The sequence below is a fragment of the Oncorhynchus kisutch genome, linkage group LG17 (genome assembly GCF_002021735.2).
Source record: "Oncorhynchus kisutch isolate 150728-3 linkage group LG17, Okis_V2, whole genome shotgun sequence".
Classification (NCBI taxonomy): Eukaryota; Metazoa; Chordata; class Actinopteri; order Salmoniformes; family Salmonidae; genus Oncorhynchus; species Oncorhynchus kisutch.
This window is the reverse complement of record NC_034190.2, coordinates 29,909,139-29,926,407: the sequence shown is the minus strand read 5'-3', so window position 1 is coordinate 29,926,407 and position 17,269 is coordinate 29,909,139. Positions and strand designations below refer to the sequence as shown.

General features: G+C 43.2%; 1 protein-coding gene across 8 annotated transcripts in view; it reads left to right on the top strand.

Moving 5' to 3' along the window:
- Positions 1–17,269, top strand: part of akap9 (A kinase (PRKA) anchor protein 9) — a 137,422-nt gene that overhangs the window by 82,519 nt on the left and 37,634 nt on the right. For 6 of the 8 annotated variants that reach the window (XM_031793529.1, XM_031793533.1, XM_031793528.1 and 3 more), the window contains 4 exons: positions 3,349–3,511; positions 14,676–14,770; positions 15,681–15,798; positions 17,074–17,112. In XM_031793529.1, coding sequence (XP_031649389.1) covers positions 3,349–3,511; positions 14,676–14,770; positions 15,681–15,798; positions 17,074–17,112 — 415 coding nt within the window. The remainder of the gene's footprint in view (positions 1–3,348; positions 3,512–14,675; positions 14,771–15,680; positions 15,799–17,073; positions 17,113–17,269) is intronic. The other 2 variants (XM_020505389.2, XM_031793530.1) reach the window with 1 other exon arrangement.

Genomic DNA, 17,269 nt, shown 5'->3' with positions numbered 1-17,269 from the left:
GAGGACCTAGTTCTCAGTATTTACTTGGGACCTTTTATTGTCTCTTCAGCACGCTATGCGTGTGGTTCTGATTCTGAACTGAGACGCCAGTGTGTTTCCCCAAGGCTCTGTGCCTGGCAGCTCTGTAGAGACTGTTGTCTAAAGCCCGGCTACGTAGTCGGGACTCATCTGCCCTCTGCTGCTCTTCCCTCTTGGGCTCTCCCCCTGCTTTGCTAGTCTCAGCTGAAGACTCCATCCATCGCAGCAGGTGCACTGTAGATGCTGAAAGGATCACCGGCGAATTCATACAATCCGTGGAAATTTGTAGGGAAGGGAGGGCGCTACAAGGATACACTAGTTGCTAATTGAAAACCCTTCAATTGTCCACCACAATGGATTCCTACCGCTCGTACTGGAATTCGAGCCACCAGGCAATGTGGGTGGAAGGGGAAGATCAGGATGTGTACGAGGTGGAATCTCGCGTGCCCCTGCCCCGACCTTTCCCCCTCTCCAGCATCCTCAATGAGAAAAACTCTGTGGTGGTACAGACGCAAATCTCGCACGTCAACCACAGGACCAATGGTCACCTCCTTAAGGTGATCTCTAAGATCTCCCTGCCCACGCCACCCTATACAGTAAGTTTACGTTCAGCTGCTGACCTTCCATGTAACCTATATGGAACTGTATAACTAGTGAAGTAAATATGACTCAGTCTGGACAGTTACTCTTTCTCATTAATCTGAAAGTGTCTTTCATTTGGCTGACTTGATGTTCTAAACAGCAATTTTGGCCATTATTGTATACAGTTCATAACATGACCTACATACAACCCCTCCTATGTAGGAGTCTACACTAGTGCGTTATACAGTGAACTTGCTTGACAGCAGTATTTTTTTGACTGGGCAACTTATACAGTGAAAAACACAGTGAGTAGCCTATACAGTCCAAGATAGGGCGGCGTACAATTGGCCCAGCGTCGTCCGGGGTAGGCCATCGTTGTCAGCTGACTTGCCTAGTTAAAATGAAGGTTACACATCTCCCTACTCTGCTTTCATCTGAGCAGGTAATCATGTGACGTGAGCAAAAAATTGCTCCATGATTTTGGGGTGGCATGATCGCGTGACTACTTCCTGGTTGTCATAATGTTGCAGTATGACTTTTGCTGCTGTGGGAGATATGGAAGTCTCGCTATGTAAAACCAACTGCATGTGAATTGTGGTGCTTATACACTGCATGACCAAAAGTATGTGGACACCTGCTCGTCGAACATCTCATTCCAAAATCATGGGCATTAATATGGAGTTGGTCCACCCTTTGCTGCTATAACAGCATCCAATCTTCAGGGAAGGTTTTCCACTAGATGTTGGAACATTGCGGTGGGGATTTGCTTCCATTCAGCCACGAGCATTAGTGAGGTCGGGCACTGATGTTGGGAGATTAGGCCTGGCTCGCAGTCGGCATTAAAATTCATCCCAAAGGTGTTCGATGGGGTTGAGGTCAGGGCTCTGTGCAAGCCAGTCAAATTCTTCCACACCGATCTCTACAAACCATTTCTGTACGGACCTCACTTTGTGCATGGGGGCATTTTCCTGGAACAGGACAGGGCCTTCCACAAACTGTTGCCACCAAGTTGGAAGCATTTAATTGTCTAGAATGTCAATGTATGCTGTAGCGTTAAGATTTCCCTGCACTGGTAGAAGGTGCCTAACCATGGAAAAACAGCCTCAGACCATTATTCCTCCTACACCAAACTTTACAGTTGGCACAATGCATTGGTGCAGGTAGCGTTCTCCTGGAATCTGCCAAACCCAGATTCGTCCGTCGGACTGCCAGATGGTGAAGCATGATTCATCTCTCCAGAGAATGCGTTTCCACTGCTCCGGAGGCAAGCTTTACACCACTCCAGCTGATGCTTTGCATTGCGCATGGTGATCTTAGGCATGTGTGCAGCTGCTCGGCTATGGAAACCCATTTCATGAAGCTCCCGACGAACAGTTATTGTGTTGATGTTGCTTCCAGTGGCAGTTTGGAACTCTAGTGATATTGCAACCGAAGACGGATGATTTTGGCAAGCTTCATGTCCCTTTTCTGTGAGCTTGTGTGGTCTACCTCTTGTTGGTCCTAGACGTTTCCGATGTTGGTCCTAGACGTTTCCACTTCACAATAACATCACTTACAGTTGACCGGGGCAGCTCTAGCAGGGCAGAAATTTGTCAAACTGACTTGTTGGAAAGGTGGCATACTATGACGATGCCACTCTGAAAGTCACTGAGCTCTTCAGTGAGGCCAATGTTTGTCTATGTAGATTGCATGGCTGTGTGATTGATTTTTATACACCTGTCAGCAACTGCAGTGGCTAAAATTGCCGAATCCACTCATTTGAAGGGGTGTCCACATACGTGTGTGTATATATTGTGCAAGTCAGTGGTTTATTGCAGAAGAGCAATTCCATGCTAATTCAGCCAGGATAGAAGGCTTTTGTGAACACGTCACAGTGCAATGTCTACTAGACCTGTCATCCGTTTTCAAAGTTAAAGGGCTAAGAATTAAATGACAGGTCATACATGTTTGTTAGTTCCTTGATGAATGTCAAACTGGGGTGTAGGTTTACTAATTTTAGCTATGCAGGTTCTGTATGTGAGTGTTTGAAGCGAGTGAGAAAATATTTACACTGTCATGATGTGCCACTGTACAACTCGGGACTTACCACTGAACTGTATACGGCTAACCTTCTCCACACCTCTTTGTGCATTGCCCTGTAGTTGTTTTTGGGATTCCCTACTCATTTAAGCATAGCCACACAGGCCGTGTGTGTTGTGAACCCTCTGTGTATCTTATGTGCTAGTGTAGTTTTGTTCCACCCATTATCCTTAAGTGGGCCTACTGCTTTGATTGATTGGTCCTCATTTTTTACTTTCACTTTGGACACTAACTGGAAACCATGACTGGTGATCATAAAATATTCCCATTATACCTACTGTCACAAGGCTCAGCATATTGTCCGTAGAGAGAGGTTATGTCTGTAAATGACAGCAGAGTATTCATTCATTCATGACATGGGATTGTATTTAATAATATGCCATGTGCCATTTTAGAAGATTATTTTATCCAAAGCAGTTTATAGTGCACTGAGTATATACATTTGTTTGTACATGTGATCCCAGGAGCATTTGAACCCACAACCCTGGTGTTGCTAGTGCCACACTCTTACAAACTGAGTCAGTCTGTGTGGACAAACTTACTTTAAGGCTTTGTGTATCTCAATGTTTTATTCAGAATTATTCTCCACCTCAAGTATTTCCTCAAATGCTCTTTGATCACTAAAGTAATGGTCTTTGTCTCGCCACCTATCTTCCCAACCCTGATCAGCTGGAACATGCGCAGATCACCCAGACGGAGCTGATGCGCGAGTCCTTCCATCACAACCAGGAGATTGGCGATCTTCTGCGGCGGCAGGAGGATCTGCAGGAAAGGCTGGGGGAGGAGGGACGTGCCCGTGAGCAGCTGGCCCTGGAGCTCCACAGGGCAGAGGGTGAGTGGGGGGGGTTGTTTTTAAATTTGGGTGGGTGGGTGTGTGGAGGGCAGTGAAAGTGTGTGTCTGGGGTGTTTGTGGGGGATGGTGTGTTTTGGTGAGTCAGGTGGCTAGGGAATCTGTGCGTGAAAGTGAATATATGGAGATGGGGTGAGTTTGTTCAATCCCCAAAAGTCCCCTCAAGGATAGTAAAACAAGGAAAAAACATCTGATACGTCTTCATTTGACATGCGACTCGCAGTAAAAAAAAATAATGAAAAAAAGATTAAATACACAGTCAAATGTAGCTAGCCAAATAAGATAGTAAATGTTGCTGCCTCCACATTTGGTTTGCATTTGCTTTTTTTCTTGACTCACACACAGGGTAGAAGGACATTCTCATTAACGGACTCGTACACAAACAAAACATCACCCAGATTTCACGTGACCTGCAGTATTAGCCTACATATTTCAACATGCATTTCAGGCGCTTAAAAGCTTTCGAAGATGCCTCCAACCCAAATGATGCCTTGTCTTCCTCCGTTGTGTTTGCTCTTCCATCCACGTATTCAAACATTGTTAATGTCAAGCCGAAATAATGCCCTCCTTTTGTCCTGTCTAATTCACTCTGTAATACCTAGCTCCTGGTGTGGTGTGGAAAACTGGTTTCAATGAAGATGGAGGAACAGGCTTGCTTTTGCTTGAATTCTGAATAATGTTCCATTCTGGCAGAAACCATTAGCCAGGCTCTGAGGCCACTCAAGTCTCTCAGGGGGAGTTAGGATGTATTTCTGTATTATGTTTTGCAGAGGATAGGTTTACCGTAGAGCATTAGAGAGAGACGTAGGCCTATAGGAAATGTAATGGCATCGTGATGCCATTGTGGACAATTGTAGCAAGAGGGGTGTGTTGATACAATTCTGAGCAAAGATTACCCATTTGGTAAGAGAGTGTTGGCCTTTTATAAAATAGTCTTTAATGCAAGAAAGGTGTGTGTGTGTGTGTGTGTGTGTGTGTGTGGGGGGGGCAGGGTCAGCACTGTGGTTAGTTTGTTTTGCAGCTTGATTGATGGTGTTCTGTTTGCACCTAATTGTACTCAATCGGTTTCAATGAGACAGAGACAACAGATTCTCTCATGAGACTAGGAAAGGAAAGGGGATACCTAGTCAGTTGCACAACTGAATGCATTCAACCGAAATGTGTCTTCTGCGTTTAACCCAACCCCTCTGAATCAGAGGTGCAGAGGGCTGCCTTAATCAACATCCACGTCATTGGCGCCCGGGGAGCAGTTGTAGTTGGGGGTTGACTGCCTTGCTCAAGGGCAGAATGCCAGATGTTTCCACCCTCCACCACTGGCTCTGGGATTTGAACCTGTGATTTTTAGGTTACTGGCCCAACACTCTTAACTGCTAGGCTACCTGCCGCCCCTAGAGCCTTGTGATTTTCATTCTTAAGGGACTCCATCCCAAAGGTGAGAAAATGAGATTTGATCAGTCAAGGAAATAAGTGCTAAAAACAAGTTGGCTCCTTATTTAAAAAGAAGATGGAAAACAAGTTATAGGATGACAAATAGCTGAGTTTTGGCGCCGATACAGACGACTAGCGCTAGCTAACGCTACCTAGCAACAAAACAAATCATTATAATTTGAGTCAAAGTAATATATATGGTCCAAAATAATATTGCGAAATGTGTGCTGATGACATTTCCCCCCCCCCCCCCCCCCCCCATCACTATCCAGAGGGCAAAACTGCCATTTCTAGTTGTAATGAGATCACGTCAACCAGTTTTGACTGTTGCTGTACCAGGTAGGAGGGTGAAGCCAGGAGGCCATCACAAAGCTTCCAGTGTTAGGCTATATCAGACATAATCGGATATTATTAAGATGTGTACAGGCTTCATGACTGTGGCTTAATACAATGACACGATACTTAAGACCGGAGCCATCTCATCAGTAGTCAAATATCACCTTTTATTTATTATTTATTTATTTATGATAAAATATAACTTCCTTGAGAGAGTGAATTGATGGTTGGTGGATTGATTCTGACAATCAACCTCTTATGACCATCGGAATGCAGATCCAAGAGTGCTGAGTTTCTGGTGAACGGCCAAGTTCTCATCTTGCCACGAGCAGCAGCATTCCAAGTTTCAGCGTATGAGTTTGTTATTATGAGTTATTGTTTCAACTACTCTGTGGTTTTAGTTCTGGTTGCTAACATGGAGCATAGTTACAAGTGATCAATTAATATACTGTTGTTGTGCTTGTAAAACTTGACAATTTAACACGCAAACAACATTTATAAAGATGACGCTAGCTAGGTTTCCATCCAATTAGCAACAGATTTGCATGCGAATATACATAAAAAACAATATGCACATTTTCCCACCAGAGAAGTTCCATCAAATGGAATTGTTGCGGATAAAAGGCTGTGCGTGATGAGGTAGTGGGCATAAAAATAACTTTTACGGTTAAATTTACATTTACCAAATAAATAAATAAATAATATAGGTTAAATGAGTTTCCACCATGGTTTTGTCACAAAAAATGTTGCATTGGTCTTGGCATGCAATAATCAGAACTTAAATAGTCATTGTAAGTAAGAATGTGTTCTTAAATGACTCGCCTGGATTAAGGTTCAATGAAGAAGAAAAAACATTTGTATTTTGTTTTGTCAACATTTGTAAAGTTTACGGACAAATGTGTTGTTTCCATAAGAGCTGTTTATTCAATATGTACTTTACTCACATAAAAGGTTTGATGGAAACCTGGTTAGTGACAGCATTATGCAGAAGGCTTTCTTGGGAGTGGTCTCATCCACTGCAAATTATGAATTTTGGGGATGGTACTAAGGTACATTCATTTGTTGTGAAAATGTGTTTACCAAATCTGCATTCTCTGTGAGAGCTTCCCATGTCTGGAATACACTGCCATCAGACACACATAACTGCACCACATATCACAATTTCACAAAATGCTTGAAGACATGGCTAAAGGTCAATCAGATTTGTGAACATGGTCCCTAGCTGTGTGTTGCCGCTTTCCATGTTGTCTGTTGTCTGTAGCTTGTGAGGTGTGGAAACACTTTGTTGCTTTTATGAATTTTGTCTTGCTGCTTTTTGTTCTATGTTGCTCTGTCTGTATGCTACGTCTTGCTTGTCCTATGTTGCTCTGTCTGTATGCTATGTCTTGCTTGTCCTATGTTGCTATGTCTTGCCTGTTCTATGTTGCTATTGTCTATATTGTAATTGTTTTTAATAACCTGCCCAGGGACTGCGGTTGAAAATTAGCCGGCTGGCTAAAACCGGCACTTTTACTGAAACGTTGATTAATGTGCACTGTCCCTGTAAAAATAAAAAATAAACTCAAACTCAAACCACTATAACGTGGGCTCGTATACTTTTGTAGTAATAACGTCATTCACAAAGACACAAGGGTAGAGTCACCCATTCAAATGATTTGTTGAGTTTACGGTAAACAAAGAGATCAGAATGAGGCACAGCAAGCTTAACACACATCAGCACAACAATGTTCTTGGAAGAACATCAGACAGTCATCTATGATTAAGCATATTCACTTCACCTATTTAGTCTAGCTGCTACATACTAGTACTAGATAGGATTTCATTAGTAATCTCTATCAGATCTTTGGGAACATTGCTAGCGTGCAGTCATATCTTCCAAACAGATTTATCATTAGCTGAATTTACATGCCAGTAGTGCATTTATCTAGTGACCTGTAACAAGGGTAATAATATAATTTTTAAATGTGTTTGTTGGCAGCATAGCCCTCTTCACAACTAGCTATCTAGCTAAACCGCAACCCTGGACGACTACCCCTGGCTAGCGTTTCCACCCACTTAGCTTGAAGCTAGCCCGGCCTGCGCTACCACCGTAGCATACTCCTGAGCTACAATACCCGGGCCCACGACCGGTCTATCGATGTCACCGCATGAAGAGGAATAAACAGACTCACCCCATCGCGACGTCCCCCAAAGGCTAACTCTCTAGCCCTCGCTATCTCCCTGCTTGCTAATTCGGCCTGCTAACTGCTAGCTTGTCCAGCTCCGGTCCGCTAACTGCTACCTTGTCTAGCCCGGGCCTACAAACTGTTAGCTTGTTAGCACAGGCCTGCTAACCGCCTGAATCTACGCGTCCCAAACGCCCACCGGACCCATATTTACTTTCTATCTCTTTTGACTTTTAATTTGTTTATACCTTCCGGAAACCTGCCTCACCCAATGTGATACGGAATCGCTATTATTTTTTATTTATTTTTAGAACACACTCAAGAACCTCCAGAAGCTAACCAGCTAACTAGCTACAAGCTATTTAGTCATTGTTCGTTTTTTTAACCTGGATAACACTCGCCAGTCCAGCTTCCCTTCCCCATCCACCGCTGCCCCCTGGACACTGATCTCTTGGCTACATAGCTGATGCACGCTGGACTGTCCATAAATCACGGTACTCCATTCTGCTTGTTTGTTTTATCTGTTGGCCCCATTGCCTAGTCTACGCCATTTTACCTGCTGTTGTTGTGCTAGCTGATTAGCTGTTGTCTCACCTACTGTTTTAGCTAGCTTTCCCAATTCAACACCTGTGATTACTGTATGCCTCGCTGTATGTCTCTCTCAAATGTCAATATGCCTTGTATACTGTTGTTCAGGTTAGTTATCATTGTTTTAGTTCACAATGGAGCCCCTAGTTCCACTCTTCATACCCCTGATAACTCCTTTGTCCCACCTCCCACACATGCGGTGACCTCACCCATTACTACCAGCATGTCCAGAGATACAACCTCTCTCATCATCACCCAGTGCCTGGGCTTACCTCCGCTGTACCCGCACCCCACCATACCCCTGTCTGCGCATTATGCCCTGAATATATTCTTCCATGCCCAGAAACCTGCTCCTCTTATTCTCTGTCCCCAACGCTCTAGGCGACCAGTTTTGATAGCCTTTAGCCGCACCCTCATACTACTCCTTCTCTGTTCCGCGGGTGATGTGGAGGTAAACCCAGGCCCTGCATGTCCCCAGGCACCCTCATTTGTTGACTTCTGTGTTCGAAAAAGCCTTGGTTTCATGCATGTCAACATCAGAAGCCTCCTCCCTAAGTTTGTCTTACTCACTGCTTTAGCACACTCTGCTAACCCTGATGTCCTTGCTGTGTCTGAATCCTGGCTCAGGAAGGCCACCAAAAATTCAGAGATTTCCATACCCAACTATAACATCTTCCGTCAAGATAGAACTGCCAAAGGGGGAGGAGTTGCAGTTTACTGCAGAGATGGCCTGCAAAGTAATGTCATACTTTCCAGGTCCATACCCAAACAGTTCGAACTACTAATTTTGAAAATTACTCTCTCCAGAAATAAGTCTCTCACGGTTGCCGCCTGCTACCGACCCCCCTCAGCTCCCAGCTGTGCCCTGGACACCATTTGTGAATTGATCGCCCCCCATCTAGCTTCAGAGTTTGTTCTGTTAGGTGACCTAAACTGGGATATGCTTAACACCCCGCCAGTCCTACAATCTAAGCTAGATGCCCTCAATCTCACACAAATCATCAAGGAACCCACCAGGTACAACCCTAACTCTGTAAACAAGGGCACCCTCATAGACGTCATCCTGACCAACTGGCCCTCCAAATACACCTCCGCTGTCTTCAACCAGGATCTCAGCGATCACTGCCTCATTGCCTGTATCCGCTACGGAGCCGCAGTCAAACGACCACCCCTCATCACTGTCAAACGCTCCCTAAAACACTTCTGTGAGCAGGCCTTTCTAATCGACCTGGCCCGGGTATCCTGGAAGGACATTGACCTCATCCCGTCAGTTGAGGATGCCTGGTCATTCTTTAAAAGTAACTTCCTCACCATTTTAGATAAGCATGCTCCGTTCAAAAAATGCAGAACTAAGAACAGATACAGCCCTTGGTTCACCCCAGACCTGACTGCCCTCGACCAGCACAAAAACATCCTGTGGCGGACTGCAATAGCATCGAATAGTCCCCGTGATATGCAACTGTTCAGGGAAGTCCGGAACCAATACACGCAGTCAGTCAGGAAAGCTAAGGCCAGCTTCTTCAGGCAGAAGTTTGCATCCTGTAGCTCCAACTCCAAAAAGTTCTGGGACACTGTGAAGTCCATGGAGAACAAGAGCACCTCCTCCCAGCTGCCCACTGCACTGAGGCTAGGTAACACGGTCACCACTGATAAATCCATGATTATCGAAAACTTCAATAAGCATTTCTCAACGGCTGGCCATGCCTTCCGCCTGGCTACTTCAACCTCGGCCAACAGCTCCGCCCCCCCCGCAGCTCCTCGCCCAAGCCTCTCCAGGTTCTCCTTTACCCAAATCCAGATAGCAGATGTTCTGAAAGAGCTGCAAAACCTGGACCCGTACAAATCAGCTGGGCTTGACAATCTGGACCCTCTATTTCTGAAACTATCTGCCACCATTGTCGCAACCCCTATTACCAGCCTGTTCAACCTCTCTTTCATCTCGTCTGAGATCCCCAAGGATTGGAAAGCTGCCGCAGTCATCCCCCTCTTCAAAGGGGGAGACACCCTGGACCCAAACTGTTACAGACCTATATCCATCCTGCCCTGCCTATCTAAGGTCTTCGAAAGCCAAGTCAACAAACAGGTCACTGACCATCTCGAATCCCACCGTACCTTCTCCGCTGTGCAATCTGGTTTCCGAGCCGGTCATGGGTGCACCTCAGCCACACTCAAGGTACTAAACGACATCATAACCGCCATCGATAAAAGACAGTACTGTGCAGCCGTCTTCATCGACCTCGCCAAGGCTTTCGACTCTGTCAATCACCATATTCTTATCGGCAGACTCAGTAGCCTCGGTTTTTCGGATGACTGCCTTGCCTGGTTCACCAATTACTTTGCAGACAGAGTTCAGTGTGTCAAATCGGAGGGCATGCTGTCCGGTCCTCTGGCAGTCTCTATGGGGGTGCCACAGGGTTCAATTCTCGGGCCGACTCTTTTCTCTGTGTATATCAATGATGTTGCTCTTGCTGCGGGCGATTCCCTGATCCACCTCTACGCAGACGACACCATTCTATATACTTTCGGCCGGTCTTTGGACACTGTGCTATCTAACCTCCAAACAAGCTTCAATGCCATACAACACTCCTTCCGTGGCCTCCAACTGCTCTTAAACGCTAGTAAAACCAAATGCATGCTTTTCAACCGGTCGCTGCCTGCACCTGCATGCCCGACTAGCATCACCACCCTGGATGGTTCCGACCTAGAATATGTGGACGTCTATAAGTACCTAGGTGTCTGGCTAGACTGCAAACTCTCCTTCCAGACTCATATCAAACATCTCCAATCGAAAATCAAATCAAGAGTCGGCTTTCTATTCCGCAACAAAGCCTCCTTCACTCAAGCCGCCAAGCTTACCCTAGTAAAACTGACTATCCTACCGATCCTCGACTTCGGCGATGTCATCTACAAAATGGCTTCCAACACTCTACTCAGCAAACTGGATGCAGTCTATCACAGTGCCATCCGTTTTGTCACTAAAGCACCTTATACTACCCACCACTGCGACTTGTATGCTCTAGTCGGCTGGCCCTCGCTACATATTCGTCGCCAGACCCACTGGCTCCAGGTCATCTACAAGTCTATGCTAGGTAAAGCTCCGCCTTATCTCAGCTCACTGGTCACGATGGCAACACCCATCCGTAGCACGCGCTCCAGCAGGTGTATCTCACTGATCATCCCTAAAGCCAACACCTCATTTGGCCGCCTTTCGTTCCAGTACTCTGCTGCCTGTGACTGGAACGAATTGCAAAAATCGCTGAAGTTGGAGACTTTTATCTCCCTCACCAACTTCAAACATCAGCTATCTGAGCAGCTAACCGATCGCTGCAGCTGTACATAGTCTATTGGTAAATAGCCCACCCTTTTCACCTACCTCATCCCCGTACTGTTTCTATTTATTTACTTTTCTGCTCTTCTGCACACCAATATCTCTACCTGTACATGACCATCTGATCTTTTATCACTCCAGTGTTAATCTGCAAAATTGTAATTATTTGCCTACCTCCTCATGCCTTTTGCACACATTGTATATAGACCCCCCCTTCGTTTTCTACTGTGTTATTGACTTGTTAATTGTTTACTCCATGTGTAACTCTTTGTTGTATGCTCACACTGCTATGCTTTATCTTGGCCAGGTCGCAGTTGCAAATGAGAACTTGTTCTCAACTAGCCTACCTGGTTAAATAAAGGTGAAATAAAAAAAATAAAAAAAAATATAGTACACTCTGTCAAGCAAAATGGGTCAGGACATTCTGCCTGTGTTTGTTTGTTTGTCTGAATATTTGTTTGCGTTAGGGCTTGGCGATGATATCAAATTCATTTGATTAGTTCTAATTTATATTTTAGCGTCTTGTTCCAAATGCCTGTATTGCAAGAATTGAGGTTTTACTTTTTTTTAAAGTTTGTATTTTTGAGTGTGTATTTTTGGTCTCGTCTCTTTCACTCCTTCTGTGTTGTGTGCACTGTGCACCTTCCCACTCGCACACAGACACCCCTCCCCCTGTCACTCACAACAACAAGAGATTAAAGATCATTTCTTTCTCTGACAAGCAGTTTCAACTCGCTATTTGTAGTTGAGGTTTGGTCCGACATAATCGGTCATATGTACACCGAAAAACATTGAGACATTTTACTGTATTAGAGGAGAACTTACCCTTAATAACAATATCCTTTTTAGGTCTCAACTCTAATGTTGAACAGTACAGACCCTACTTAGACAGGATTATTAACATGATTGTGGAAAATTCATGCTCGGTTTCTGTCGCACGCAGTTGTCTAGTTTTTGTTTTATAAATGTGCAATGAGGGAATCTTTTTCTTAGTTGAACATGTTTTTAAAATAAATGATTAAACCATTATTTAACTAGGCAAGTCAGTTAAGAACAAATTCTTATTAAAGGCCTCCTGCGGGGATGGGTCTGGGATTAAAAAATAAATAAAAATATAGGACAAAACACTCCTCACGACAAGAGACAACACTACATTAAGAGAGACCTAAAACAACAACACAACATGACAACAACATGGTAGCAGCACAAAACATGGTACAAACATTGGGCACAGACAACAGCACAAAGAGCAAAAAGGCAGAGACAAAAATACATCATGTGAAGCAGCCACAACTGTCAGTAAGTGTCCATGATTGAGCCTTTGAATGAAGAGATGGAGATAAAACGGTCCAGTTTGAGTGTTATTTGCAGCTCGTTCCAGTCACTAGCTGCAGCGAACTGAAAAGAGAAGCGACCCAGGGATGTGTGCGCTTTGGGGACCTTTAACAGAATGTGACTGGCAGAATGGGTGTTGTATGTGGAGGATGAGGGCTGCAGTAGGTGTCTCAGATAAATAAGGGGGAGTGAGGCCTAACCAGTGGGTCTTGCGACGAGTATACAGAGATGGCCAGTTTACAGAGTAGTGTAGAGTGCAGTGATGTGTCCTATAAGGAGAATTGGTGCCAAATCTGATGTCCGAATGGTAAAGAGCATCTAGCTGCTCGAGAGCACCCTTACCTGCCGATCTATAAATTGTGTCTCTGTAATCTAGCATTGGTAGGATGGTCATCTGAATCAGGGTTAGTTTGGCAGCTGGGGTGAAAGAGGAGCGATTACGATAGAGGAAACCAAGTCTAGATTTTAACCTCAGCCTGCAGCTTTGATATGTGCTGAGAGAAGGACAGTGTACCGTCTAACCATACTCCCAAGTACTTGTATGAGGTGACTACCTCAAGCTCTAAACACTCAGAGGTAGTAATCACACCAGTGGGGAGAGGGGCATTCTTCTTACCAAACCACATTACCTTTGTTTAGGAGGTGTTCACGTGTTCAGAACAAGGTTAAGGGCAGAGAAAGCTTGTTGGACACTAAGAAAGCTTTGTTGTAGAGCGTTTAACACAAATCCTGGGAGGGGCCAGCTGAGTATAAGACTGTATCATCTGCATATAAATGGATGAGAGAGCTTTCTACTTCTTGAGCTATGTTGTTAATGTAAATTGAGAAGAGCGTGGGGCCAAGGATCGAGCCTGGTGGTACTCACTTGGTGACGGGCAGTGGCTGAAACAACAGATGTTCTTATCCAGGGAGGCAACTTGATTTCAACATTTAAACAGGCTATGTTGTTAAAACAGTTGGAGATGGACAGGAGGGTGTATTCATAACAATTCATCTGTTCTACTTTGTTAGCAAGCAAATAGATCTAAATTGACTAGACTTTAAATATAAAGATTAGCTGGCTACTCACTTGCAGTTGGCTTGTGCTTGAGAGATTGTTTGAGACCTGTGTTAAATGTATATAATGCCTGCTAACAGCAGTTGGTAATTATTAGTGGGTGTGCATTGTGCTTGGTTCTGGTGAGATTTTTTTTTAAAGGGCATTTTCATATATAGCTGTGAAAGTCAGATCAGTGATTATTGCAAAAAAACAGCTTAAACTATTTTTATAAAATAATTACATTTGATAAAGACCATTATATAAAGACCATTATTATTGGGTCTTATGGTTGAAGGCTATCATTTAGGATAATATACTTTTACAAGTCCAGAATTCATTTGATTATTCCTGACGGTTTGAAATGCAGTGAATTGACCTTTTAATTGTGCAGCAAAACTTATTTAGAGAGAAGAACAAAAGATGTGTATGTGTGTGTATGTATGTATGTATGTATGTATGTATGTATGTATGTATGTATGTATGTATGTATGTATGTATGTATGTATGTATGTATGTATGTATGTATGTATGTATGTATGTATGTATGTATGTATGTATGTATGTATGTATGTATGTATGTATGTATGTATGTATGTATGTATGTATGTATATATATATATATATGCATACATACAGTGGGGCAAAAAAGTATTTAGTCAGCCACCAATTGTGCAAGTTCTCCCACTTAAAAAGATGAGAGGCCTGTAATTTTCATCATAGGTACACTTCAACTATGACAGACAAAATGAGAAAGAAATCGAGTAAATCACATTGTAGGATTTTTTTATGAATTTATTTGCAAATTATGGTGGAAAATAAGTATGAACCGATATATTGGTTGGGCTCTAACTGTGTGTGACGTGTTAACGTGTCATTCAACGATCGCTAAATCTATATATTAATACTCCCTCTCTCTCTCCCCCTTAGGCCTGATCGATGGCTACACGGGTGAACGGGCCGCGCTGGAGGAGGAGTTGCGTCAGAAGGAGGAGCTACAGCTAAGCCTGGAGCAGGAGCTGCAGGTGAGACACAGGCCCAGTCTACAACCACCATTATCACTGTGTTTTATAACCGTTGAGGGTGACATGCTCTGTCCACTACCCAGCTAGCAGTCTTTGTCATAATGATGAAATTTCAACCAGTAATGCCTGCTAGGTAGGATTGCAATGCTACTGGTAGTTTACCAAAGTTACCGTAATCTTCAGTAAACTTTGGTAATTTATACTTTAACTTTTTTTTAATGTATTTATTTATAGTGTTCTTTTTTTATGTCAGCCTCCATATTGTCCATGAGTTTCTAATAGATAGATCATATGGTTGAAGAGAAAATAACATAATAAAAAGCTTCTAATCAGCAATGGCATTATTTTCAATTAACTCTGCAACTCTTCCAACTATTTACTTTTTTCACTGAAACCGTAATATTAAGTTGATGGTTTTAAGTTGATGGTTTTATATTTAGGATGATATTTTACAGCTTTCATTATAGTTTTTATTTGAAAATCATCGTATTTAATTTAATATATTTTACATGTGATAAAGACATACCGTGGGCCAGAGATAATTAGAAACATGTAAAAATATGAAGTACCCAAAAGGGCCACTAGATGTCCTGTGATGGATTACATAAAATCTTTGAAAGATACCAAAATTCTGGTAGTTTACTGGTAAGTTTCCATTAATATACCCTCCCTTTGCAACCCTAATACTAGGTAAATATTTTTTGTCCAATATATCTCAACCACTATGCAGATTTAAAGAAAACGTTGGACAATTATGTTTCAAATTGTTTCACATCTGTTTAAAATGTTACCGGTATGCCGGGCAACTTCGCACACTGCAAGGGCAGTTTTTGTGTGTCTGAGTTAGTGTTTTTAATTGGCTAACCACATTGTCAACCTGCCTCTAACTAAATGTCATTGGCTCCTGCAGGTGACAAGCAGCCGTCTACACGAACTGGAGCAGGAGAGGCTGCAGATGCAGGAGGAGCGAGAGATACTGTCACGGCAACAGGATGCCATGAGGGAGCATGCCGGCCCACGCGAGTTACGTATGTACCCCACCACTTATTTTCTTGTTGGATCTGAATGGAACAAAATATACAGTTTGACAAACAGTCAAATATTGCTTGTGTTCACCTAATACCTTTTTTGCAATGTTGGTTAGAGCCTGTAAGTAAGCATTTCACTGTAAGGTCTGTATTCGACACAAGTGACACACTTTGATTTGATTGGTTTTCTAGACCGTGAAATAATGGCGAGAATGTTACCTTCATATCATGTAAAGTGTATTGGATATGCGCAATGCCTATTCCAATAGAGATGCTGAAAAACATGCAGTTGGTGATACTAAAGAGCTATGACTACATATTTATATGACATCACTACTCCAAAGAGTGGGCAGAGTGAAGTGGGGGTTGTATCATTGAAATAGAAATACTAGCATTACTGAGAGAAACCCCTCAGGCCATGGCAATTTGACATGTCTGTTCTAGTAATTATATTTCTGTGGGTCCTATGACAAAGATAAAACAGGCCCATGTTATTTTGCATACAGAAGGTTGGTGTATTTCCTTGATTAGATCTACATTTGATTATTTGTGTGACACATTGTCATTGTCATTATCATCACACACTGTGGCAGCTTAAGAGTAGCCACTCATTGTTATCATCTTATCACTCAATGACTTTTTAACGAAATCCTTGTCATTTTAATTTATATACTCTGTTATTACTGTGCTTTACTGAATTCCTATAGAAACGGTGACCATGGTGATTCATTCATGTTGTAATGAAGTTTGCAATTGATCATTGTTTTTGATGGAAATCCTCTGGGATAAAACGGAATCCTGGAACACATGTACTGTATCTGACAAAAGTCTCACCTGGGTTGTGTTCATTAGGCACCAAACGTAATGAAGTGGACTGAAACGGGGAGGAACTACCTTGATTTGACCAATGACACACTTGTTTTCCTTTGCAAAATATTTTTGAAGCATTTTCCGATGCATTACCTCTTTCCAGTACAATTTCAAAGTATTCCATAGGTTAATGAACAATCCATAAGGAAATGGCAAGTATACAGCAAGGACATTAATTAAATGTACAGGGAGCCATTTCAGTAACACCTCACTCCTGCTCTCACCTCACTGCATTGGCTTATCCATCCTCTTCCGACACAGCTTTAACCAATACCATGACAGCACATGCAGGGAGGCCCCGCCCTCTTGTTTTCACCTCTCGCATCCTTTCTCCTCCAGTCTTCCTCCTTTTTATGACAAAACAAGTGCATGTTGAAATACTGTGCTTTCTTATTCCTCCCATAGGCCTAGTTGAAGCTGCAGTCGATGCAGCACCTGAAGCAGGTGTGTCCCACATCAGAGCATGGCCAGTCTATCTATGTTACCTTTTAGTCTCTAGTCGATTGGCACTTCACAAATATATTTTTTAACCCCCAAATACAGCAACTCACAAAAAAATGTTGGCGCTTGCTATGGGCTCACTCACTCAATCACTAACCCT